Source organism: Porites lutea, chromosome 5 (genome assembly GCF_958299795.1).
Source record: "Porites lutea chromosome 5, jaPorLute2.1, whole genome shotgun sequence".
Taxonomy (NCBI): domain Eukaryota; kingdom Metazoa; phylum Cnidaria; class Anthozoa; order Scleractinia; family Poritidae; genus Porites; species Porites lutea.
In genome coordinates, this window is record NC_133205.1 from 9,210,861 (window position 1) to 9,236,001 (window position 25,141).

Here is a 25,141-nt window from a genome sequence, read left to right on the forward strand (position 1 = left end):
AGTACCTACAGTAAATAAGACCCTTCGCAAAAACTTTTAGGTGTAACTCTTGACAGGAATATGGCTTATGACTCACATATTGACGAACTTTGCAAAAAGAAATATTCAAACACCTAAATTAGGTCTCCTTAAGCACGTGATTCCCTAGGTACAAAGGCAAGAAAGATGAAGTTACAACGAAGTTATGAAACCTATTTTAATGCACGGGCCATCGTTTGGGACAGCTCCTACGCGGAATGTCGCCATGGGATTCTCAAGTTTCAATAACTTGAATTGGGTGCTTTTTATTGAGCACTCTTTCAATAAAACAACCTCTTTAGTTTATAACAGCTTCGATGATAATTCTAATACCCCGATTTACAAAGATGATTTATAAATCAAGATTCGGACATACCAAGACAGCGCTCTTTATTTCGATCTAAACTTAGTCTGTTCTAAATACTCTAGGAAACCGAGGGAGGGAGAACCTTTACGGTCAGAAAAGTTACAAGGTTGATCACAAGTCGTTATCTACAATTTCCTGTTCAAAAGTGAGCTGTAAATTATTGCGATCGGTAGTCAATGTTCTTCGTTGTATCACCAGCGTCAAATCGGCAGCCATCTCGTTTCCTTTTAAATTTCCTTGGCTTCCCGTCACTTTCTTCCTTGCGAAACAACATTGATTCAAGGCTTGTTTAAACTCGGGAATTCGTAATGCGTATACGACAGGATTGATAAAGGAACTGGAAAAATACATAAACAAAGTTACAAGGAAAATGTTGTCAGACATTTTGTATTCAAAAAAGTCTGCCAAGTTGTAAACGACTGCAGGCAGCCAAGAACTCAAAGCCATAACAGAAACAAACATCAAAGCCTTTGTTAAGCGCTTGTTTTGTAAGGCTCTGTTGTGCAAATGAGGAACAGTTTTTTGTTGAAATTTTCTCCAAATACCGATGTTCAGGCCACAGATAGTTAGAACAAAAGACAAGCCGTATAAACATAGTCCAAAAAATAAATACACTACGCTTACGAAGTGCAGGAGAAAAACTGTAAAAATGGAACCAAGCATACCCAACATCCACGGCGTCAAAATAACGAACCTGTATGCTCGCGCAGAAAGTGTTCGGTGCTTCAGCGGCCAATAGATGGCGTAAAATCTCTCAGCAGATATCAAAGCAGCGGTAATATATGAGACTTGGGCAAAAACTACAATAATGATTTTGAGAAAAAACGGGGATCTTTCTATCGTCAACTGGTGTCGAGTCACAATGATAAAAACAGATATAGGAAGACACACACTTCCCAACGCTAGATCAGCAAACGCCATATTTATAACAAGATATAAACTTTTCTTGACGCGAATCTTCTTGATAAATGCAAAGATAGCAATTGTGAGCAAGTTTCCCAAAGTAATGAAAGCAGCTTCGCAAGTAAGAGCACAACTCCAAGCAATGACTTGTGTCTGAGAAAGGGCTTCCTCTGTTTGCAAAGGGGACACAACGAGTGAAACTGTGGTAGCTGATGTATTTTTCATCTCTTTTTTCGTTTTCACGTTATGTCAACGCATAGTGTGGACAACCCAAAGCGAAGGGAAACGATATGCCCTCAGAGTTAAATGTTCTCATCATAAAAATTTTGTTTATTTTTCTTCGAAGCTAAAATCCATCATTTTTGACTGCCAATACTCTAAATGGCTCACGTTTTCCACATAATATAAAATTGGCTTATCTGTGCACACAGTCTATTTGCTTAATAATGTCACCCGGAAAACACACCTGTTTCATCCGCAGAGAGCTTCACAAAAGCTACAAAAAATTGCCAACCATCGTATATATGTAAAGAAAAAACGGGCCTAAAGCTGTTAACATTGGAGGAAACACAAATAAGTGCTGGAAACTCTTGACACAGTTGAGATATACAGCAAAAGTACCGTGTGGCACGAAATTTTTGCGGGTTCTAATTTTCAGTTTGCGATTCTTGCGATTTTTCCAGCGATCCGCAAAAATAAGTTTCGGCAAACAGAAATTACCTCAAACATTTTTCCTGCAAAAAAATTACTCTAGAGTAAATATTCTCTAACTTAAATTCGCTACACAAAAATACAGTACTAAGAATCATGTCTGTTCAATCACAACTTGTCTCTTTCATTCAGAAACAAAACGGCATACAACGAAATACTGGTTTATTGTTTGAAAATATGTACTTCTATTGCACGTACCAGAAACTCATAACCCTTTTATGAGTTTCTGCACGTACTCAATAAAAACGAAAATATTATCAATGCTGGTTACTGGGTACTTTCTGATAATCGCAAAAATTAATTCCCAGCGAGAAAAAACCAATCTGTCCTAATCGCAAAAATTAGTTCCCACAAAACACAAAAAATCGCCAATCCGCAAAAAATTTCGTGCCATTCGGTCAATCAAGAGTGACGTCATGATAAGAGTTTCCATTCAAAGAAACTTATCGCCCACGAATCAACCTTTTCATTTCAACCAAACCTTAAATGTAAGTTACGTCATGCAGTATAAAATTAAACAAAGCAGCAAGGAAACAAAAAGAGAAGTCACTTTTAAAAAACCTTCACATAAAAACAAAGAAGAAACGCCTAATTTCTTCAACAAATGTAAATACGGTATACTTTGGAAACTCTCTCACGATACTATGAAGTGGTAGAATATTAAATTAGAAGAAACAATGAAGTGGGGAAAAGACCGCATACGAAAATTCTTATCAGCTGCAATATAAATAGGCATTTTAGTTGGTTATATATTTGGTAGATACGATCTCTTGCGCAATCGCCTCTTGCTAAACTGTACTGACGCGTTCTACCATGAGAACGAAACAGCTGTCTACGGCAGCCGTCCTGCTCTCCTGAATTCTATGCGAAGTTGCTAAGTTGATTTTCTTACGAAGCGTCAGCACTACTTCCTTGTTTGTTATGTTGGGTGGAACTAGTAGCAGGCGAAATCTGTAGCAAACAGAGGCTGTAGCAAACTGTTTGCAACGATGCAGAATTATGGAGTCTTTTTCATTAAGGTTCTCGATTAAATCTGAAGACTACTCCACGGAACTATGGTTTCTTAAAACGAATTATATCGGCTGATGATGTGGTCTCTGACGCATTTCGATGATATACTAGACAAAATGAAGGGGTTACAGGAACGTACAGTGTAATATCATGATCTGCAAACTTTTACTGGTGGATCCTGCGTGTGCAATCAGGCTCAGCAGGAAAAAGGTACTTTTCAGCGGCTTGAAATTTATAAACATGACTCCGCTCTACAATGACTCAAGAAAGGTTCAGCAATCTGACAGTTCTAAACAGCCACAGAGAGAGAACAGCAAAATTTGCCCTCCCCCACCCCACCCCGCGCCCCAATCCAAAAGAGGTGGTCACCGGCCCCGCACTTTAAAAACTGCTCCTCGGGCCCTGACTACAAAGTTAATTTCGCTGCGTGGCATAAGCTTGCTCTTTTGTTTAATTTTTAATTTTTGCAAGGGCGCATAACAAGCCTGGAGAATTTCCCTGGGGACCAAATGTCGCCAATAGAGTGCCTTACGAGGGAGCACGCAGTTATCTAGTTGATCAAATCGTCATGCGGCGGCTTTTACGCGAATGAGAACAGAGAGCAGCAGGCGCATTCTGATCACTTCTGAAAACTATTGAGCAACCTAAATATAAATTTATTTCCTTTCTTTTCTTCAAATGCATTTATTGCCAGATGGTATTAGCAAGACATTAAAACATGAGCGATGAACCATATGTGCATTATGGCGTCAATAATAGTATAGAAAACAATTCTCTTTCAAAGCAGGCAGGTGTACGTTTGCACTAATCAAAAAAAATTCAGCAGTCGCAGTTATCGTCTTTGAACTGTGTTTTATTGAATTTTAGTTTGAAGTTGCAGCGACCATTTTATATTTCCAGTTTATCAAGTCAAAGCATAACAATTTATAATCGGACAGCGAATAAGCAACAAAGGTTAAATGTTAAATAACAGTCAATGCATTCCTTATTCATTTCCTCACATAACAACAAGAATTTGAAATCATTAACTTTACAAAGCGCTTCGGCGCTCACCTAATAAGTCCACACACCTTTTTGACGGGAAATTTATTATTAAGCTTTCCCAAACCTACATATTCGTTTGATAATCATCTCACCTCTTTGTCCAAAGAACCTTCATTTTCGTCGTCTATTTGCGCACCAATCAAAACCAGGATTTTACCGTCAGCACAGATGCAGGGAAGCTGGGGCGAGAGGCAGAAAGGATCAGGTAGTTTCACGTGACAAATGGCCGTACCGCTGACAACATCATATAAGGTAACGCCGCCGCTCTTCTTGACAGCGACAATCTAAAATATAATGCAAGCGAAGTAAGGATTACGAGGAACAACTAATCGCTCCCAAGAGAAATCCAAAACAATGGTTATGCAAAGTTTTTTTTTTGGGGGGGGGGGGGGGGGCGGAGGTGGTGGGGGTAAACAAGGTGCATTGTGGTCTATATGAAAATGGTGAATGGGCAAAAAAGATTTGAATACATTACATGTGGATGAGCACTTTTGTGAAGGGAGAAAAAATCTCCTTACGTTTGGACGGGGTCTTAAGGGCACGTCCGTCACGGTAAAACGTGGCAGATAAACGGTAGAGATTATCATCTCTGGTGGGCGTTTATTTGTGATCAGGTTAGAAAAGAAAAACAAAACAGTAGATAAGTCAAGTGTAAATATACACTTGACAAGTCTTTCAGATAAATTATTTATTTACAAATCGTTATCATTTAAAGCAGAAAACATTATTATATCACATACCACTTGTGGTGTTTGAGGCATTGTTGTAACACTTATGATTATCTCTGTGTCTAAAGCTGACCTGAAGAAAAGTATAGATAGAGTGTAACCCTAATCCGCCCTTTTAATACGACCATTTCTTCTGGGCAGAACCAAAGTCCAGCCCTATCCTTATCCTACCACCTGTCGCGCCAAGTAAGGTCATCCGGATTCTGGGTTCCGGGAAATTTTTGCTCGTGAAATCCAGAATCCTGGGCTTTGGAATCCAAAATCCCGGTTACGATTAGCATCCGGAATCCAAGTTTCGCTGACAAGGAACCCCGAACCCAAACCGTACAATCCCGAATCCACAGCGTACAATCCCGAGCCCAAAGCGTACAATCCCGAATCCACAGCGTGGAATTGTCTCGGATTACGCTGCATGAGACAAAACCTGGACGACCTGCACTGCATTATTGAGATCAACGCAGGGTGCAAAGAAAGTCAGTTTTACAGCCTGCCATTCGGGCAAGCTGTAGCTGGCACGTACTAGCCCACAAGTCATTTCAACTAGCCCCTAAACCCTTTTTGATTAGCAGGATTGATTACAATCCTTCTGTAATTTGAATTTCCCCCCAAAACAGCACTTGCCCGTTGGGCAAGTTAAGAACAAAAATCACTAGCCTGATAGCAAAATCCACTAGCCCCGGGCTATTGGTTATGACTTTCTTTGCACGCTTTCAACGACCTCTTTTTAGAGTCCCTTGCAGTCGTTTTCTTATTCATAACTTTATATCGTATCTCACTTATAACTGCCTGGAGAGTTGGCTGGCAAGCGAGAAAATCAATCTAACAAATAGTCGTTAAAAAGTGCGTTCTTGCGCATCTAAGCGATGCTTGTGATGGGGAATCAAGTGACTGCTAATCAGAACTGAATAAAGATTACATTTATTATCTCTTAGTATCATAATAAATGAAAACATTTAAATTCTGCCTTTTTGTCTTCAATTCAGCTTAAAAGTCTCAATTACGCACGGCCAGGAACTTGATACGTCTCGTTCGCCTTTCTTTGACTTTTCCTTTATGTTGCAGCTTTGTAGGCTGTTTGGATCTCTTACAGTCAAACCAATTCAAGCGTACCCCCCAAGATTCTATCAGTGAATTGATTATTTGAAAAATGAATCCGTTAGTCGTTCCCGTAACTGGTGTCAAATACAAAGCGGCATTTCAGCATGCGTAATGCGCAGTGATTATTTTACGAGACCTTCTCTGTATTTGGTCAGATTGGAAATCTTTGAATGGATTAAGCTTCTTAGAAGACATTTACATCAATTTCAGGAAAATGGAGCTGGTAGAAATTTCATAACTGCCTCGCGTGTGAATTCACGGCTCATTATACATACAAGAATGCAGAGATCAATCTGAAATCTACAACTAGCAACGGATTCAACTTTTGAATAATAAATTCATTAATGGATTCTTGGGGGCTACGCTTGACCTGGTTTGACTGTAATGAACATTTAAATTTTTAATTTGTTCTGTGGCATACCATTTTATGAACTGTTCATCATTTTTTCACGGGTGAAATGTCTTTTCCTTTCTTTGAAATAAACCTTATAAATTCAAAAGGGCGGGGAATTTGGCGTAAAATCCACTCTCTTGTGTGAAAGAGCAACAAGCCTCTGATTGGCTTTTAAACTCTTTTCCGCGCGAAAAGTATGTCTTAGCTATCACTCAGTATTTATGGTATGAAATTGCGGAAACTCCAAGTGCCTAATCCGGTTTTACAGACCTTACCTAGATCATCGGGCGTTTGATTCGCGTCAAATGCAGAAGCCAAATTAAAAGAAAAATCACCAGAGAAATGGCCGACTCATTCATCAAAGGCATCTACCTTTGATTGTTGAGAATGGATGGATCAACAAAACAGGGATGTCCCTTGTTCTATACTCATAAATGCAACCAGTAGGACCGTTCAAAATGGACCGCCTTCAGAGGTGGTCCCAAATATTCCGATCGGAAAGAACCGAAATGGTCCGTTCCATTTGATTTCTAACCGAAACTTCCGGGATTTGAGGCTGACTGGAAAGCGCGCCATATCTTCTAAGCACCTCTCCCTCCCCTTAATTCCCCAACGATTTTGTGTATAGTTTTGTTTTCACTTACTTATCGACCAGAGGTTTAGGAGAAGGCGAGTGAGCAACCCCGCACTGCAAAAGGCAAAACGTTCCATCGTCACAACTCACGACCAAGTTCGCAAGAGGTGCAGCTGACAAAGTCAAGGAAACTTCATTTTCTGACAAAACAGGGACCACGCCACTCGGTAGGAAACACAGAGCAAGAATACTGCCTTTATCCGTGACAGGGCATACCCGCAACAGAGTTCCTGGAAACAAGAGACGAAAATGTCAAGACGACAGTAGACTGCAATGCAGCCTGTACTTTTGCGTGTAGGTCAAGAACAAGCGAGTGGTAAAAAAAAAAAGTCCTGATACGAGGGTGAAAATGGAAACTGGGGAGAGATTCTTTGGCCCCACAAGCCCTGCGTGTGACGATCGCTCGCTTCGCGCCTAAAAACCGATTTTGAGAAAACAAACCCGTCTGTTTTGCAGTCTAAGAGGACAGAAAAATTGCCTGTTTAGCGTTAGCGGGCTATTACTGAGCAAGATGGGATAAAAGCGGGCGGAGAAAGGCTACACAAGGGTCACTGTGAGTTCATAAGATCTGCTTTGGCTCTAAATTTCGTCGCGGTTAGGTAATATAATGCTGTCACAAGTTTGCTATCTAAATTAATGCGCAAAAGGGATTCCATTTCAAGGGATGATATGGACACATGTGAAGGATTGAAATGACTTCAAAGCGAGCTTAAAAAGCGAAATAAGTCTGTTTTAGACCAGAATGAACTGAAATTGCTCCACGAGAGTCTGAATCCGTACTTGAGTAATCTGGAGGTATAGCAAATCTTTGGAATTTCCAGTGTAGTTCTGTTGGGGTCATGCAGCTTTTGAAACGAGGTCCACCGCCCAACCCCCCCCCCACCCCCCAACCCCCTCGTCCACCCCTACTCCGCAAACGCTCGCGCTCCGTATTGACACACATCAAGTGACCAGTATAAGAGATTATCGAATGAAAACAAGAGAGAGAGAGAGAGAGAGCTGGAGGAACAGCCTATTCCTTTTATACTGACTAAGAGTACGTAAGTGGGCAAAGGTCTTCAGTTTTACTATTTAATTCGAATAGCACGATGTACAAGGTGGCATTCTGTGTACCTGGCCCGTTTTAGTTCTCTCTAAAGCATCTCGCCACCAACGAAGTCTCGACCATGTGGTGGCGAGTAGACCTCTTGGTGGCGAGATGGTTTGGTGGAGAGATGACCGTAAACCTCTGTAACGAAGTAAACTTAAGAGCAAAGTTCTCACCTCTGTAAACATTCCACACAACGACAGTTCCATTCTTGAGCCCCAAGGCCATATAAGAACCGCATTCACTTACGACGCTGATGTGAATCTGTTCTGAATTAGGCCACAAAATGTCTGGTTTGTGCTCAAGATCTGAAGAAATAGAGGAACTGTAATTACAAAAGGAACTTGAAGCAAAAGAGAAAACACGTCAGTACAGTCAAATCTTTCTTAACAAACACCTACATAACACTAGCTTATACACAGATTCTCTATTTTTCTCTTTTGAGATCTTAGAGCGTGTGCATATTAAAATATAAACAGCGGGAATTTATTGACTGCTAGCGCAAGGGGGCTCGTTATCGAGCCCACTTGCGCCAAATTAACAGAAATAGCATGAAAACCGTCTGTAGACAGGCTAATAGTGAGTTTACGCAACAGGACGGCAGAAAGAAGAGGGCGGCAATACGCTCGTGTGTGACAAAGGTGACGGGGCTATTACTTACGTGTTTTGTCGTGATCTTCACTTAACATTAATGTTTTCTGGTCTTTTTTAAAAAAGATCTGTTTAAAGGAAAGTGAGGTTTGGCGGAAAGTTATTTCAAATAAAATTATTGTCACTCTCGTCACAGAAGGTTTTCCCTCTGTTTCTCTCTCCTGTTGCGTAAGTTCACTAAATATAGAACGGGCGCCTCTAAAAAATGTACTGTCCCGCTCTTCAGCCCTTTTTCGTCACTGTCTATGGGACAGACACTTCTCTAGAAGACGGACACTTAGCACTGGCCTTAAATGTGTCCTTCTAAAAGAAAGTTGCCTGCAGAAATAATGGGCTGCTTGTGGCCTTTATGTAGTCTCCTGCGCAGCGTAACGTCACGCAACGCTATTGGGGGGGGGGGGGATATTCGTGACCTGGCACAACATGCCAGGGTAAACTAGAACCTGCTAACTATCACACACATCAAGGATTTCTAGCTAATCACTGTTAAATGTCAATGTTCTTAGAATATGACAAGTCCGTCAACTGTTTTATTTTGGGGAACTTAAGCAACGAGTCCCTTGACGTCCTGGACTTGGCAAATGGCAAACGGAAGTTTGATGTTTCGCTTAATGGAACGCCTGTACCTGACAAAACGAGTTTAACTCCTTGGTTTAACTCCTGGGTTTAACTCCTTACTTTAGCACGAAGTTGCCGATATCCGAGCACTAGAAGAGAGAAAAGATCAACTTCCCGGGGCCATTTTTGACGTCTGGGTCGTCAATGCTCTCGTTGGTTAAGGTCGCATTTGTATTTGATTGTGCTGTGACAGTATCCTTTATTAAATTAAATTTGCACCTTTAGCTGTCTTCACAAGTGAGTAAATAAATAGCTGAGTTCCTCCAGACCACCATACTGATAATGCGTTCACTTTATCTACAAAGAAAAACATTTTCTTCAAGCAAGCAACCAAGCAACTCAGCTATGCCATCGGGAATATTTTTTCTTGAAGTTAAATTTTTAATACAGCACGTGTAAATATCTAACAAACAACAACTCAACAACAACCTAACTTTGATTATATTTTCTCAACGTAATTCTCTTCGAGATAATCTTATCAGTAACAGACTACTTACACTGTACAAATATACAACGTAGCAGGCTATTGGAACAAATAACACTTAGAACAGTATATCTAGGTCAAAGCATAAGATCTCTTCTGATCAGAATCTTATAATCAGGCATTCCTTTAAATATTTTGGAGCTAAACAAGGACATTGGTAAACACGGCGTGGCATGGCGATTTGTTTGACTGATTTTTCCTAATGATGAATGAAACTGTTGTTCAACTTACTTGCTGCAGATTCTCCTCCAGATGGAAATAACCTTCCAGGTGCTAAGAAATGTATTCTTGGAAAACTGTGGCAGGAAAGGAACTTTGTAATTTAGAATTTGAAAAAAAAAAGACTTGTTTACAAATAAAAGGGAAAACATTGAAGGAGTTGAATGGATTGAAAAAGAGGAGGCGTGGTTGTAGCCTTTAAACGGGGCGCGCAAGGGAGACACTCGAGGAAAGAGGGAGCTCCCTCTCTCCTCGCATGTCTCCCTCTCGCGCCCCGTTCTTTCTTGCGCCCATTACCTCTAAGCGCCTGCTACGCAGATGTGCGTGATGGACAACTCAATACACACCCAAGACATTAATAACACTGATAGATACACAGATTATTAGTCAAGATGATTTATCTGGTTTTATACATCTGAAATGACAAACAGAAAGCTTGAGACATCTCGTTCAGTAGAAACACTCGCAAGCGACCACCCAAAATATGAGGATTTAGTGGTCGCTTACCGTAATCAATCTAAAGGTACTTCTTTCCAGAGAAGATCCCGGCACATCAACTTTTTGTCAGAGGATCATTCATGCATTTCGTAAATTATGTATACGCGTGGTTTCATGTAATCACTGAAGTTCTTCGCATGCTCTGAGTGGGGTGGTACAATGTACAAACAGCAAACAAAGCGACCACACCATGCTTATAGTGGACGATTACAAGAGGTTAAAAACAATGGAAAACTATAAAAATGTCAGGACTAAAATTAATGTGGTTGCGCTCGCTTATGATAGAATTATGATAAGGCTTTGAGTAGCAAAATGGTGTTTTGGATAGGTCGACTGTAGTTTATTCCATCTTCATACAAGATGTACAAAACAGTAGAAAGTGCCGAGCAGGAAAAAGATAATTGGGGAGGTTAGGCCACGACGTTGGCGGGAACGAGAACAGCAAAAGAGCAAAAGTTTTAGATTAGCAAAACAACTACTTTGCACGTGTAGCACACTCTTTTGTACATTTATTTGCCGTCATTGCACAACCACGAGGTGAAACTTCCTAATTTCACGTTTTGTTGAGGACGTGAACACAAGACAACGATTTTCTAATTCTTTAAAAAATTTAGATACAGTCCATTAGAATTCAGCTCCAGAAAAATTCACAAATATTTGGCAAATTCAACAACATTCAATAAGCGCGATGAATAATGAAACGGTGTGAATTCACTTTTTAAAAGGAGTTTTTGCCACTGTAATCATTGCCATTGTTTAAGCTTTCTATTATAAAGGACTGAAAGTCACCTTGTTGAATCCTCTTCACCCCTGTTGAGATACTGCAGTTCTTCTGCATGAAGCAATTGAAATGCTTTATCATAGCTCTCAAAAAATTGTGACATCAGCACGTGAGTAGCACCACTTCCAATCACGTTGCACTCAGCATCAACAGCTTTCAGTGCAGCCGAACAGTTGGTCGCTGCACAAGGCCCCACTGGAGCTGGAGGCCGCACCCGCAGGACTGTTGTAGGCTTTGTAAAAGATACTACTGATTGGCCAGGTTGTGTTTGCCCTCCTTGTGCAGAGCTTGGTCTTGATCCTGGTGGAGACTTTTAAGACAAAAACAATCCAAATCCCAAGGTCAGCACTTTAAGGGGCTACATGTATGTCATGCTAGTTGGTAATCTTTTTTTAAAAAGGGCTTTAAAATACTTAAATCCCGGCATCTATTGAATTGCAAAAATAATGGTCCAGTTGTGTTAGATAAGACCATACTTAGGGATTGAAACTGTTTTCTGTTGTCTGTCACTACGGATGGGATGGATGGATGGACATGGATTGAACAACTTTTACAAGTTTTAATTCTATGCCTGTACTTTAGTCTAATAAGAAACTGATAGTTCTATACCACTTTTAAGGCATTTTCTGTTTGATTTAAAGTTTTTTCTGTGTTGATCAGGAACTTACAGTTGCATCAGCTATGGCTTGGGCTTCTAAGGGTTTCTGCAGCTGATCGGTGTTAACTGAGTCCTCCAGATGAGCTTCCTGCAAATCAGTCGTAAAAAAAATATTGTATGAACAAATGAAAAATATACGTAATATCAGTTTGGCATTCTAACTATGGTAATATTTAAAGTAGCACTTCCTCAGGTCCTTTACTCTGCTTCTATCAAAAGATAAAGAAATCTATCATGATAAAATCAATAACTCAATTCAACTCACTAGAGCTGCAGATTCCATTGTTGGTTTCCTGGAAGAAGAAAAGGATGTTAAGGCTGCTTCCATTTCTTTAATCCAGGTATCTTTAGGAACTTTGTATATTTCCAACCAACTTTCTTTTAAGGGGACTGCGAAAAAAATGAGTGAGATCTTAGTAGGAATTTACTGGCACATACGCCAAGATTTCCAATAAAGGCACAGTTACCAAAGGTTACCATGTCTGACTGAGGATCTGTGGGTACGGGCTCAAGCCTTCCAATCGCATTGTCTCTTTAGACAACAATCGGCGACAAAATTGTTGAGACATTGTACTCAAATAGGGTAACTTCAGGGAAACAAAAGAGTCCACACCCCTCCCCCTCCCCTCCATTCAAGGTTGCGGTTTTTGTTGTTTTCTATGGAGGGGATGGGGGAGGGACAGCTTTATTTTCCCCTTTTGAAGTCAGTAGAACATCAAACAAGTCCTTAAAGGCAACATGTGTCAACTAATTTTCTTCACTATGTCTCTCTTCACCCAGGTGCATAAATGAAATAGCAGCAACAAACTGCTGAGGGGTACCCTGCAGGGTTCTGGTATCCCATCCAGTGGGCAGTAGTAATACCCCTTGGTACTTTATACTACAGAAACCAGGATACAGCTGGATAAGGTCCAGCAATGTGGGCCATAAGGCTCATAGTGAACCTTTACCTTTAACGCTTCAACTTACAGAGCAAAGAGAGTAGCAATACCTTCCCATCCAACCCCAATATATCCACCATCTTCACTTATTTGGACAAAAGTTGCTTGAGACTGTTTGCTTGAACCCTCCTACAGTTGAAGATAGCTGTTAATGACTTAATTTATGTGGAAATTTACTTATAAGCTACTGCTAATGCCTCAAAATAATCAACTGAAGAATAATCAGCATAAAAGGCAATTCAGGGTAAGTAACCAGACAGCATATATATTTTTATGACCTACATAAATATTTACCTATGAATAGAGCTAAATGTAACTAGAATTCAGCCCTAGAATTATACTTATTTAACACTAGCCAAATTTAATATAATCTGAGTGGCCCAATTATGAATGAATGAATGAAGGCTTATATATGACGGCTTAATTAAAAAAAAAAGTATGGGTAGAAATATGTCTACATCAACACAGTATAATCTATTGGGAACTATATTTTGAAGTGATGGTGGAGAACAAAGTTGGGCATTTAACAGTCAAAATGAAAATGTGCTTTTAATTCATCACTTTTTGCTACCACAAAAATTTTAGCACACAGGATAAGACACCCCTAAAAGGGTGCAAAGAAAGTCAGTTTTACAGCCTGCCATTTGGGTAAGCTGTAGCTAGAATGTACATGTACTAGCCCACAAGTCATTTCAACTAGCCCCAAAACCCTTTTTGATGAGCAGCATTGATTACAATCATTCTGTAATTTGTGTTTCCCCATAAAACAGCACTTGCCTGTTGAGCAAGATAAGAACAAAAATCACTAGCCCAATAGCAAAATCCACTAGCCCCAGGCTATCAGACACGACTTTCTTTGCACGCTGCCTAAACTGTTGTTCTGAATGTTTGGGTAAAGCCATTTTACTAAAGATGAATGAGCTTCCCCAAGAGTGACCAACATCAATTTTCTCCCAACAACATCAGCAGATAATCAAGAGTAAAGGTTATAAGAATTACTAAATTGATTACCAAAGGGAGAATACTTTGATCTTAAACCAAATTCTCTCAACTATTCTTCAAAGAAATATATTAAAGATCAGTCTGGAGAATTTGTATGTAGATCTTGGGGCTAAAAGGATTAAAGACTTGCCAATAAAATTAATAAACGCCGAAAGTTTAATCAAAACTTTTAAACATAACATTGCCTTCATACTACATGCTTTGTTTTTGCCTGTAATTTTTAGAAGACTTAAGCAATATAAAATACGCATGCACAAATCTCACCTGTTCATTGAAGACTCTTACAAGCACAACTTTATCACCAGAGAAGCAAAATAACTTAGCACATCCTAAATGTAAGAAAAAAATATGCAAACAGCAGGATTGTGCACTTTAACCTTGGTTTAAATTTTATTTTTCTTTGTTTCTCTTTTGTTAAACAGTAATATGATGTCAAAGCCAAAAGCAAAGGAAAATAAAATTAGTTTTAACCATAAAGGAGAAAATGAAACCACAGCATACACAAAAAATATAACCAGTTGGTGCAAATATAATTATTATTGTGGTCAACTCTATCTACAAAAGTAGCCTGTTCTAGGATCTCAAATAGTGCGGACATTGCAAAAGCAAGGTCATGGAAAAATAGAATGCACATGATCAGGAAAAAGGGACAGTGGCAGCGCATCAGTGATCTCCGCACATTATTATCTTGGAACCCAGAGACAGGCTACTACAAAATAAATGATGCCAGAAAGCAAAGACTGCTCTGTTAGTTTCTACAGATGTTTAAGGAGGTAGGGGTTACATTGTACTCATATTTATGCATTATTTTGGGACATAAGAACTCTGACCAAGAGCAGCATATTCAAAACTTCAGGTATTGGGACCCTTTCATACTTTTCATATTCTGAGGAAAACAAAGGTGAGCGGTCAATCTTCTAGTTGACAAAACCTGCACTGGATGGGAACTAGTCCAGTGCCTTCATTCTTCTTTGCACAACACCGTTTGATTTTTCTCACACTTGCAGATGAAATGAGTGTTTGGAAGTCCTGTATATTGTGAATAATACTAGATCTGATTTCATCCAGATTTTTTAACCCCTTGCCCCCTTCTAGAGAGATTATTGAAAATCCAATGTCTATCCTGGGAAAACAGCCAACATTATTTTAGAGATGTCATCACTGGTTTTCTCTGCAATATGACATCTGAAGAATTAGTGCAGAAATTCCATACTGATGATACCTCAATACCCAGATCTCGGTAGTGCTTCTTATTGGCTGTAACACGAGGGAAGTTTGCGTCAACCAATCAAAAGCACTACCCAAATCTAGGTAGTGACACATCATCGGTGACAAATTTTTGCATTTGTTCCTTAGATGTCCTTTCAGGGGAAACCAGCAGTAGCATCGCAAAATGTCAGCCGTTTTTTTAGGCTATCCCAAGTCAGGCAGCATGAAGTATTACTATACATGATACCAGGACTGGCACTAGCAGAACCAGTGGCCCCTTGTGCCTAACTTTTGCTCTTGGGTGACTAGAAAATCTTATTATCATTTGACACAAATTTTTCTTCCTTCTCATTGGCTGACATCCCACCACGTGACCTGCAATTAACTACCCACAAATAATGGTCTGTTCATGCGCAATGTTGTCCAACTGTGTAAATGAAACTACGCTTTTCTTCTTCTTGTGATCACTCTAGCATGGAAATGGCAGCCTCCCGAAAATATTTATCAAAAAACAAAATCGGTGACTGAATAATAAAACAATATTATTGAACTTAGTTATTGCAAAATATCATGATTTGTCAGTGTCTCGCAGATCAATTATTTGCCGAAGCCGAATGATTGATCTGCTCACCACTGACAAACCACAATATTTTGCTCAACCTCATCCAATAACCGTTAACTATTTTCATACAAATCATCTGCTGGGCACCCTAGATTTTACAGGTTCAGAGTATTGCATGGGATCCCTTCAATTTTTCCTTATTAGAGCACAGCCTTGTGATACATACCAACGCTGTCCAGAGTAGAAATGAGATAATATCCTTCCTGAAAACAACAAGCTGATATCTGCAAGATATCACTTCCTGGCTCTTCAAGACAAGCTACAGTCGTTCCTAACAAGCCGTCCACAACTGTAAGTCCACTACCACAGCTTAAGAACAAATAACTCCTATCTGCTACAGTGCAAATACATGAGGTTCTGCTGAAGTCTGACAACTGTTTTGCATGGTCAAACAACGGTAAAACAGCTTTGGAGCGTCTTAAAGCCTTCCGGTCTTCGATACTCTCAATAATTTCCCAGGCATGGTCAAAAATCTTCCTTACAGTCTTGTCAACAAGTCGAAAAGGCTGAGGTAGATCGTCGAAAATTTGGTCTGGGTCTGCCACAAAATTGCCATCTCCTTCATCATCTGACGGAGGAGTTGTTGGTCTTTTGGTTTTTTTAAGACGCATTTTTCAAATATTCAAAGCCAGCGAGTAGTTTAGCGAGAAATGCGAGATCTTGCAAGCTGTTGTTTTGCCGCCATTTTGGTTTTCCTTGACAACTGAGTACTTGGACTCAGTTTCTCGCGGATTAATTTGTCCTGGGCCCAGTCCTACAGTAAGGGTCAAAGTTTGTCCACGCGAAAAGCGAGTTACCATTTCTACGAATTTCCTTTGGTTGCTTCTGTTGGAATCTTTTTAGTTACACAGTGTAATAAACTGTATAGAATTTCCCGATCTAAAAATGGACGTAGTCGCAGCAGTCGTAAAGTACAATCAGCAGACTTTAGGAAGAGATAAACTTTGCAGGTAAGGGTCGAGTTATTTGACGATTGTCCTCTTTTTTAAAAACATTGTTTACGTGGCTTCAATCTTGTCGCATGTGCGTACATGCTTTAAAACTTACACACATCATTTTAACAATTTTCCTTCTTTAAAAATATCTGCTCTGAATTTCAGTGTCAGGTTGATTTCAAGTTAAGATTTTGTTCCTAGAAATTCACAACACAATCGTGGTCGAAAACCCTTTCCATATATTTTTTTGGTTCAATTTTGATCTACCAAACAACTAAACAATTTAAGCTAAATACGTTAAGTCTTACTGTTTACATCACTGTTTTCAATTGTTGTTACATGGTGTATAAATCTCTGATCAGGTATTTTCTTCACTCGTTACCAAGAAAGTTTAATTTTGTTACACTTCTCCATCGATCATATAAGGTTACAGGGACAGCATTTTAAAACATTCGTAACGATCGATGTGGTGCAATTAGCCGTTGCTCTCTGGTATTTGCCATTTCATTTCGTTAACTTGTAGCATACGCAAAAGCAGATACTTGCTATGTTTACTTTCGGGACATCTCCGTATCAGACCGTCTTTTCACGGGCTGGAGCGTGTTCATTTACGTCGTTGCAACTTCCTAGGGGGCGTGTGATTTGTCATGCAATCCCAGACTTACGTCACACGAATTATATGCCTCAAAGTTAATCAGCAAACTGTATGCAAATTATTTAAAAGAGTTGTTTATTTATAATGTGCCAATATTTTTAATACAAAAGTGTGACTGTAAATCATACATTAAAATGGTATGACTTGACTGGGGCCAATATCATAAACTCTTCTACCCCCCATATGGTAGAGGAGAGAATTGTGAGGTAAATGTAAATACAATGCAAGAGGGGGGATGAATTTTCAGAGGGGTGGGGAGGGTAATGAAGCCAAAAATGCCTTCATGGGGGAGTATGGATATTTTCAAGAACAACCCATTTGAGGAAAGGGATTTTGTTTATATAGAGTGGATGACGTAAAGTTTAAAATTTAACATACTTTATGGCCAAAGCATTATATTGATGACACAGTTTACTGTTTTACCAGGATCATCCAGTATTCGTCCAGATTATCAAGTTATCTACTAGCCCAGGCTGGTGCAGGTTCAGATCTTGTAAACAAAGCTAAGACTCTTGATAAACATGCCAGCACCTCAAGAAAACGTAAGTAAAATTTACTTGTGGTGTTCAATAATTATATTACTGTAATCATACTCCAAGCCACATTTGCCCACAAGAATCTACTATATGAAGGAGGTGGCCTCTTTAGGAAGAAAAAGATGAGGAGTCAGCAAATAAATGGAATTGTTTACTTCAGAATCCATAAATAAATGTAACCAGGGTTATCAATCACCTTTAAATCAAGTCCAGTTTTGCTCTTGCAACATCAAATCTGCTCAGCCTGTGACTGTCTCCAGTCATGTAAACTTTAGTATTAGTTAGTGGTAGGGCATCTGACCTAGTTACCAAAAGGTGAAAGGTTTGACTCCTCTTGGGAGTTTTTATACACAGATATTTTCTTCAGTATCACCTGTGTCACTAACTGATTAATTTCTCGAGTATTTACCAGGCTTGGATTATACTCACCATCACATTTCTATCACATTAAATTTTTAATTGGAAGTAACTAGCATTGGGGAGTCAGACTGATTTGCTGGCCATTTAAACATCTGACACTTTTTTAAGATTTACAAATTTTTAAACAAGACAGAAGAAGAGGTTGAAATAGGATTATTAGAAAAGGGGTGTACCGGGTATCTTTCTTTTTCTGATCTGTACAGTGCACTCATTTTGTACATGTATTTATGATGTTAATTGAGTAATATCTATTCAAATGAGTCATACCCTAGACTACTTAATAATTATAGCTGATTCAATGAAGGTAAATTGCTTTGGGCATTGGGAATTGCCCACTGACTGGGAAGCTATTCTTTGGTGGTCACTCAAGCAAATCATTGCAATGATTAAAAAGTTCTGTATGCCCCTGCACTCCCAATCCTTGATTTCCAATGATCATGCAATTGCCAATTACTTAGCAACCTTTATTGAATTATATGTGTGATATTCTGTTCAGTATAAGGGATTTTTTATGTTCCTTTTTTCACCTCTGATATGTACTTACAAATTTAGTTTTTAGGTTGGGAAAGAGCTTGGACATGATAATGGGAGCTATGAGAGCGAGAGACATCCATCACGACACCATCCTGAAAGTGCTCATCATATGCCGCCGCATCACATACACTATCTATTATATCATTGATCACGTGACTTGGGCGGCAAGATTAGGACTTTACAAGTCTAATCCTAAGGAATGGTCCAAGTTTCAGGCCAAATTCTGGGCATTAGCTCTTGCCTTTGGTCTTCTGCGAAACCTTTATGACATCCTGAACCTAGTCTTTGTTCCAGTAAAGAAGCATGATGGCGAGGAAAGCTATAGTCAAGGAAGTTCTGTCACTGCACGGCTTATGTCACGCCCACAAGTGTTGCTAGATACAGTGAAGAATCTTGCTGATTGCCTGTTGCCGTACAATGTTATGGGGGTGATTGAGCTGAATGTTGGCCTGGCTGGTTTGCTTGGATTGACCTCCTCAATAGCAGGAGCAATTCCAGTCTGGAGTCCAAACATGAAATTGAAACCTTCCTAGATACAAATTTTTGAAAGAATTCGTTAGGACAGTATAATATGCTAAGCGCATATATTTTGCAGCTTGGACAATCTTGCATGTATGGTGTAACCTTCAATTCCCCTGGCTTTTTTTTAAAAACTACTTTTAGAAATTTGTTATTAATATAATTTAATTTATTGGTCAGCATCAGGCATTTGTTCATCTGACAGCTAAATGTTAATTTAACCTCCAACTATTATAAATTATCTCTTTTATAGAAATGGTTAGAAATAATATTTAGTGGTAATGTTTAGAGTAATCATAACTTAGGATTTCTTATTGCTAATCAGAATGATTCAATGAAACTTGGAGAAGGTTATTTTGTGCATGTGCCAGTTTTAATCTGTTACAGTCCTGTCTTGAATTTTTTTGGCAAGAAAGTACTAGCCTGCATTGCAGACATAAATATTTAACCTTGATTTGTAATGTCTGCGAAGCTGCACCAATATCCTTTTTCTGGGCTTTCAAGGGACTCAAAGATTTACTGGAAGAATGTTTTGAAATTCCTTTCATCTTGATTGGCAAATCAACAATGGCATTTTAAACAGGCCAATTATGGCCAGTACTCAATCTGGGTATGCTGCTGGGGGCCCAGAGCAAGGATTTTGGCTCTGTTTGTGCAGACAGGCTTAACCAGGGTTTAGTTTCATCTGTGGTGCAGGCTAGAAAGTACAGGCCCAAACCTGAAAGCAGTGGCAATGGGAATGCATACTATACACAACATTTTGTGCCGTGTTCAATTTGTATGTGCTTACATTTCTCACTTTCAAGTCCATGGACTACCAGAACAACAATCAGTTCATTAAGAGAAGTTAAGAAGAGTTTATGGTTGCCATGCAGTGTTAGCTATTTTTTTGAGATTTTTTTATTTTCTGGAATTTTTTTGCATGGTAAATTCAGTTTTCAGTTTTTATTTTAAAAAAGAGGTGATTATTTATTACTGTGTTTTTGGTTTTAATGAGATGGACCTTTGCAGTAAGGTAAAATTTCTGCAAAGTTTAAATCATTGACATCCCTCATTGGCACTTCCAAACCCCTGGGGAGGGGGTACCTAACAAAGTGTTATTTGGGGGAGGGGAGGGAAAGGCAGCTCTGCCTCGCAATAACCCTTTCATTAAAAAAAGAACCCCTTTCACATACCTGTACTTAAGAAGAATGAATTGTTAAGCAAGTCTTCTTATCAGTGTTATGTAGCGTTTGATCATGAAATTAAAATAGTACAGCCATATAAAGGTGCATCTGTTTGAAATATTTCAATAGGCCACTTCGAGTTCCAAAAACCCTCACGTTCAAAATGAGACCAAGTGCACGACCTTTCTGTGAAAATGAGATTTATTTGCATGAGAAGTAATACACATTTCCATAGCAAAGGCTGAGTGCTTAACCTCGTTTTGATACAGAGACTGTCCTTTCATTTAAAAATACCTTGATGAAAGATTTCCCTACCCAGTTATATACTTCAACTCTTGGGATCCCACCCTTCTTTGATCTTCCTAAAAAGGCACCCTTTTTGGCAGAACCTCCCCGTACAGATCATTATAGGGAGCACCACACGGGTAGCCTGCGTTGGAGGCGTTAGAAAGAGAATGGAAGGGGGAAGTTCCGGGGTGAAGGAAGGAGAGGAACCCTTTCCCTTCCCTTCTTCCTCACAAGGCCATTGCGCATCTAGCGCGCACGAAATCCCCTCTTTCCTAGCCTGCGTAGCAGACCCTTGGAAGAAATGGGTGCAAGAAAGAACGGGTGCGCGAGGGAGACATGCGTGTCTCCCTCGCGCGCCCCGTTCTTTCTTGCGCCCGTTACTTCCAAGCGCCGACTCCGCAGGCTACCTCTTCCCTTATCCCACTAACTCCTGCCACGTAGGCGAACTCAGAGGTTCCGAACCAACCGTAAGTTACGTTCACTTTGTAGCAGTACGGCTGATATAAAAAGTGGTTAAATGATGCAGCACAAACAAAATATTTTTCTTGATTTTATCAATAAAGAAACCCAAACCTAAATCAAGCTAAACTTGAGTGATGGTTTGTACTATTAAATTTTTACTCAGAGGGTAGCTGTTGAAGTCAAATTCTATATATAGGCACGACCAAGTGTGTAGCATATTGTTTTCATTCCTGGAATCTGCTTTTAAACAGCATGGCGGCATGATTTTCTGTCCCCAAGACGGGCAGTAATGGGCTGTAGCAATAATAATAAGCAAAAGACGAGATTAGGGAAAACTTGGTCACGTGGTACAAACTGGTTCTTGCGTTTGCCGTAAACGGGATTCTAAATCCAGTCAGGATTGACAGGATCTTGTTACCTTGCTGCATCCTGCTTCCCTGAAAAAGACGAAAAATGATTCATGGTGTGCGTCCCGAAGGACGCAAAGATCGGTTGATCGATCTGAAGATGCGTTTTTGTGGAATATCCTGTTCGTGTGATTTCTGTGGCAGTTATTATGACTGTTGTTTAACGATGCGTATTTCTTTTAAGCCTTTGTTGTGCTTTAAAATGGGGCGTCCAATAGTCGATGGTCCGTTAAAATTCAGTTACTTTGTCGGTAGGCGGTTAAAATTTTATAGCCTGCGTAGCAGGCGCTTGGAAGTAGTGGGCGCTCACTACTTCCAAGCGCCTGCCACGCAGGCTATTGAAATTTTCAATCTTTGTCGGTTGTCGGTAAATCTCAGATAATAAGTAAAAATGCATGTTAATTATTAATATTTGTTATGTATTTCACTCAAGACTATAAAACGTGTAAAACTGATGCTTTATTTGATTGATCGTCTATTTCACCTTTGTTTTCCAATATAGTACCGATATAAAATCACCAAAGCTTTTATTGCAAATGCGAACTTGACTTGATTTCCCTGTTGATTATAGTGCACTATAAAGAGAATTGAAGGGAGGTTAATTGGACACGGAGGAAAACGCCTAATCTAGCCTTTTGGATACGTAAATTATTTTTGGTGAAAAACTGCAGGGGGCTGCAGGCTGCAAATCTATACCGGTGTGAAACCGTGTGTTGATCTTTGATATTTTGGCTCTAACAAGCATGTCCTTTGCCATGATTTTCCTTTCTTGTAGCAAATAATGGGTGGTTCTTTAAAAATTTGGCAAAGAAGTGGTTGGTTTTTTGTGAGATTCCACTTTTCCATTAAAGCTTCTTTAAATTTTATAGGAGACACTGAGGGTTGGTATTGAGTCACGACAGGCAACATTTCTTTTTCTTCCTTGCTGTTTAATTTGTTTCAGGAGGGCGAACTTCCAGCTTCTGTGAGTTTTATTTATTTCTGATAGCAATTTTTCTTTCAAATTGTGTTGGTAGCCTTTGTCCGTCAGGCGTTTTTTAGAAATTTGAAATACTTTCCTCAAACGTTGCTAAGGCTAAAGGCTTCTCCTTTGACAGATCCGGCAGTGGGTGACAAGGGGCAAAATGTGTGTGCTGGAAGGTTTCTGTTTGTAGTTAAAATGTGTCTTTACATCAAGGATAGCTTTTTCGTTGAATCTATATTCCCGTTTGGTGCCCCTGATTTGTTTTCTCGGGCTCCCATAAGAAATTTTGTTTGGTGTTATTACAGTAACTATAATTACATCTATAACCCTAAAAAAATGTGAAAAAGAATGCAATATTCTTAAAATTATTTTGGTACAAAGGTTTTGTCCAATGAAAGTTAAAATAACTCAATTTCCTGATGGATTCCTTCTCAGAACATGTACAAGTGTCTCGCTGCTTCCGTTGGCTTTGCAGTTTAAAAACTGCATGAGTTTCCTTAATTAAGGTTTGGCTGGAATTAAAGCCCCTTCCTCGATGATAATTTCTTTGAATCAAAATTGTCGCGACGATGCTATTCATTGAAGGAGTTTCAGTTCGTTTAAATCTCAGCGTTGAAAAATCAGTTTGGCCTTTTAATAGTTTGGTTTTCGAAACTGCTTTGCAGGTGACACCACCAAGCAAATGGACTGTGCATCGGAGGGGTTAAATCTTTCATTATGTAGAAAACTAACATTCGGCCTATTCAATCATCAAGCCTGTTCAGTCAACAATAATGGATTTTAGCTTCAAATAAAAAAAATTAAAAAAAAAACAAGCAATTGCCCAACACTTGGTGCTGACTGGATTAAAGTCGTTACAGGACTCTGTTTCTTCACATATTATTGAAGATAGCTGACTGTTTGCAGTAAACTTTGCAATGACGAATGTATCAGCTAGCACCTCTTCTTCTTCATTTTCATCAAGGGCGAAAATCTTTCCGAATCTCGATGCACAAATCATCGCTTGGAGTTTTGCTTTTTCAGCGCAAGCTGTTGCTGTCGTCATGGGGAATATGCTCGCAATTGCACTCTTTTCATTTAACAAGAAGCTTCGAAAAAAGAAAAGTTTATACCTTGTTATGAATATGGCGTTTGCTGATCTGATGTTGGGAGTTATCTATCTCCCTTCTTTTATTTTTTCCCTGGTGAATCCCGAAAACCAGCCATCATATGAAAGATCTTTTTTCCGCAAAATCATCCTCGTGTTTTTCTCACTGGCCTCGTCTATTACCGCTGCTTTGATATCTGCTGAGAGATTTTATGCCATTTATTGGCCATTAAAGCACCGAACACTTTCTACGCGAGCATACAGGCTTGTTATTTTGCTTGTGTGGACGATGGCTATCCTATTTTCCACGGTTTATGTCCTACTTTTCTGGAGCCCAATGGCGTTATATAGTTTCCTGTGTTTATACGTCTTATTTCTAGCCCTGACTATCTGCGTCCTCAACATCGGTATTTGGAGAAAGTTCAAGCGAAAAACTCCTTCTCATCAACAAAACAGAGCCTTTCAACAGCAGCGCTTAACAAAAGCATTGTTATATGTGTCTGTTTTTACTTTGATTTCGTGGATCCCAATATCTATTTACAATTTAATAATAGGCTCCTTTGCATACAAAATACATGTCCACATTTTGCTGCTAACTTTGTTTATGTATCTTTCCAGCTCGTTTATCAATCCAGTCGTGTACGCAATAAGAATTCCTGAGTTTAGACAAGCTTTGCCTAATGTATGCTGTTTTAGAGGACGGGCATTGATGGACAGCGAAGGAAATATGGAAAGATTTAATATGGCCACAGCCGACCACAGTCATGCCCAACTCACTTTCGAACAGAAAATTGTACATGGAGGTCAGGACACCAAATTGTGACCAACAGTGGAAGTTTTACCCTGAGAAACTGCTTCCTCTATGAGCTTAGTGACCGTTTCAAACCACTTGCGATTTCGGTTGAAGCACAGGCACCAAAAGCAGGGGCACCCAACGACAATTTTCGGAAAATATCTGTTCGGAAGACGATTTGAGATCTAGAATTTTCGGAACATTTGTTGTAATATTTCTTGCTTGCCTGCCTCTCCTAGGATTTTCGAACATCTAAAAAATGGTATAACTGCTTATTTTTAACGGATTTTTACCCTAAAAAGGTCACCTAGAATTTTCGGGAGCCTTTTTTCTGGCTGGAATTTTCGAAAAGGTAAGTTTTGATCCCTACAATTTTCGGATCATTAGACTTTCAGCTAGGAAATCCGAACAGATGAAAAATTTTTAGGGGATAAAAATATGCCTATATCTACCGTTTAAATACTAAAATACGTTTAACAATGCTATGTTTAAGTGGTTTTGACCTATATTCTCGTTGGGTGCCCCTGCAAAAGCTCTGTGCAAGAGTCACGTACACGTTGTATTTTATAAACTAGTATCAACACAGCTGCAAATGTTAGTTTTTGTGTCGAAATCCCGAGAACAGATTCAAGACTCAGATAATAGAATGATAAGCAGGGGCTACCAATAAGGAAAAGCAGCGCACTAACACCTTTAG

At 39.4% G+C, this 25,141-nt stretch overlaps 2 protein-coding genes across 2 annotated transcripts in view; one reads left to right on the forward strand and one right to left on the reverse strand.

Annotated features, from left to right (window-relative positions):
* LOC140936623 (WD repeat-containing protein 93-like) overlaps positions 1 to 16,374 on the reverse strand; it is a 30,125-nt gene extending 13,751 nt beyond the window's left edge. The window contains exons 1-12 of the mRNA XM_073386121.1: positions 15,845 to 16,374; positions 14,112 to 14,176; positions 12,896 to 12,974; positions 12,170 to 12,294; positions 11,915 to 11,992; positions 11,255 to 11,556; positions 9,980 to 10,044; positions 9,484 to 9,561; positions 8,172 to 8,303; positions 6,919 to 7,138; positions 4,795 to 4,855; positions 4,147 to 4,338 (exon numbers count right to left, since the gene is read on the reverse strand). Of these exons, the coding sequence (XP_073242222.1) occupies positions 4,147 to 4,338; positions 4,795 to 4,855; positions 6,919 to 7,138; positions 8,172 to 8,303; positions 9,484 to 9,561; positions 9,980 to 10,044; positions 11,255 to 11,556; positions 11,915 to 11,992; positions 12,170 to 12,294; positions 12,896 to 12,974; positions 14,112 to 14,176; positions 15,845 to 16,289 (1,842 nt within the window). The 5' untranslated portion in view covers positions 16,290 to 16,374. The remainder of the gene's footprint in view (positions 1 to 4,146; positions 4,339 to 4,794; positions 4,856 to 6,918; positions 7,139 to 8,171; positions 8,304 to 9,483; positions 9,562 to 9,979; positions 10,045 to 11,254; positions 11,557 to 11,914; positions 11,993 to 12,169; positions 12,295 to 12,895; positions 12,975 to 14,111; positions 14,177 to 15,844) is intronic.
* A 68-nt stretch (positions 16,375 to 16,442) lies between these two features.
* LOC140936622 (peroxisomal membrane protein 11A-like) lies at positions 16,443 to 20,586 on the forward strand. The gene is made up of 3 exons (XM_073386120.1): positions 16,443 to 16,628; positions 17,695 to 17,810; positions 18,777 to 20,586. The coding sequence occupies exons 1-3, from the start codon at positions 16,564 to 16,566 to the stop codon at positions 19,289 to 19,291; spliced, it is 696 nt and encodes a 231-aa protein (XP_073242221.1). The 5' UTR covers positions 16,443 to 16,563; the 3' UTR covers positions 19,292 to 20,586.
* Positions 20,587 to 25,141: the final 4,555 nt, after the last annotated feature.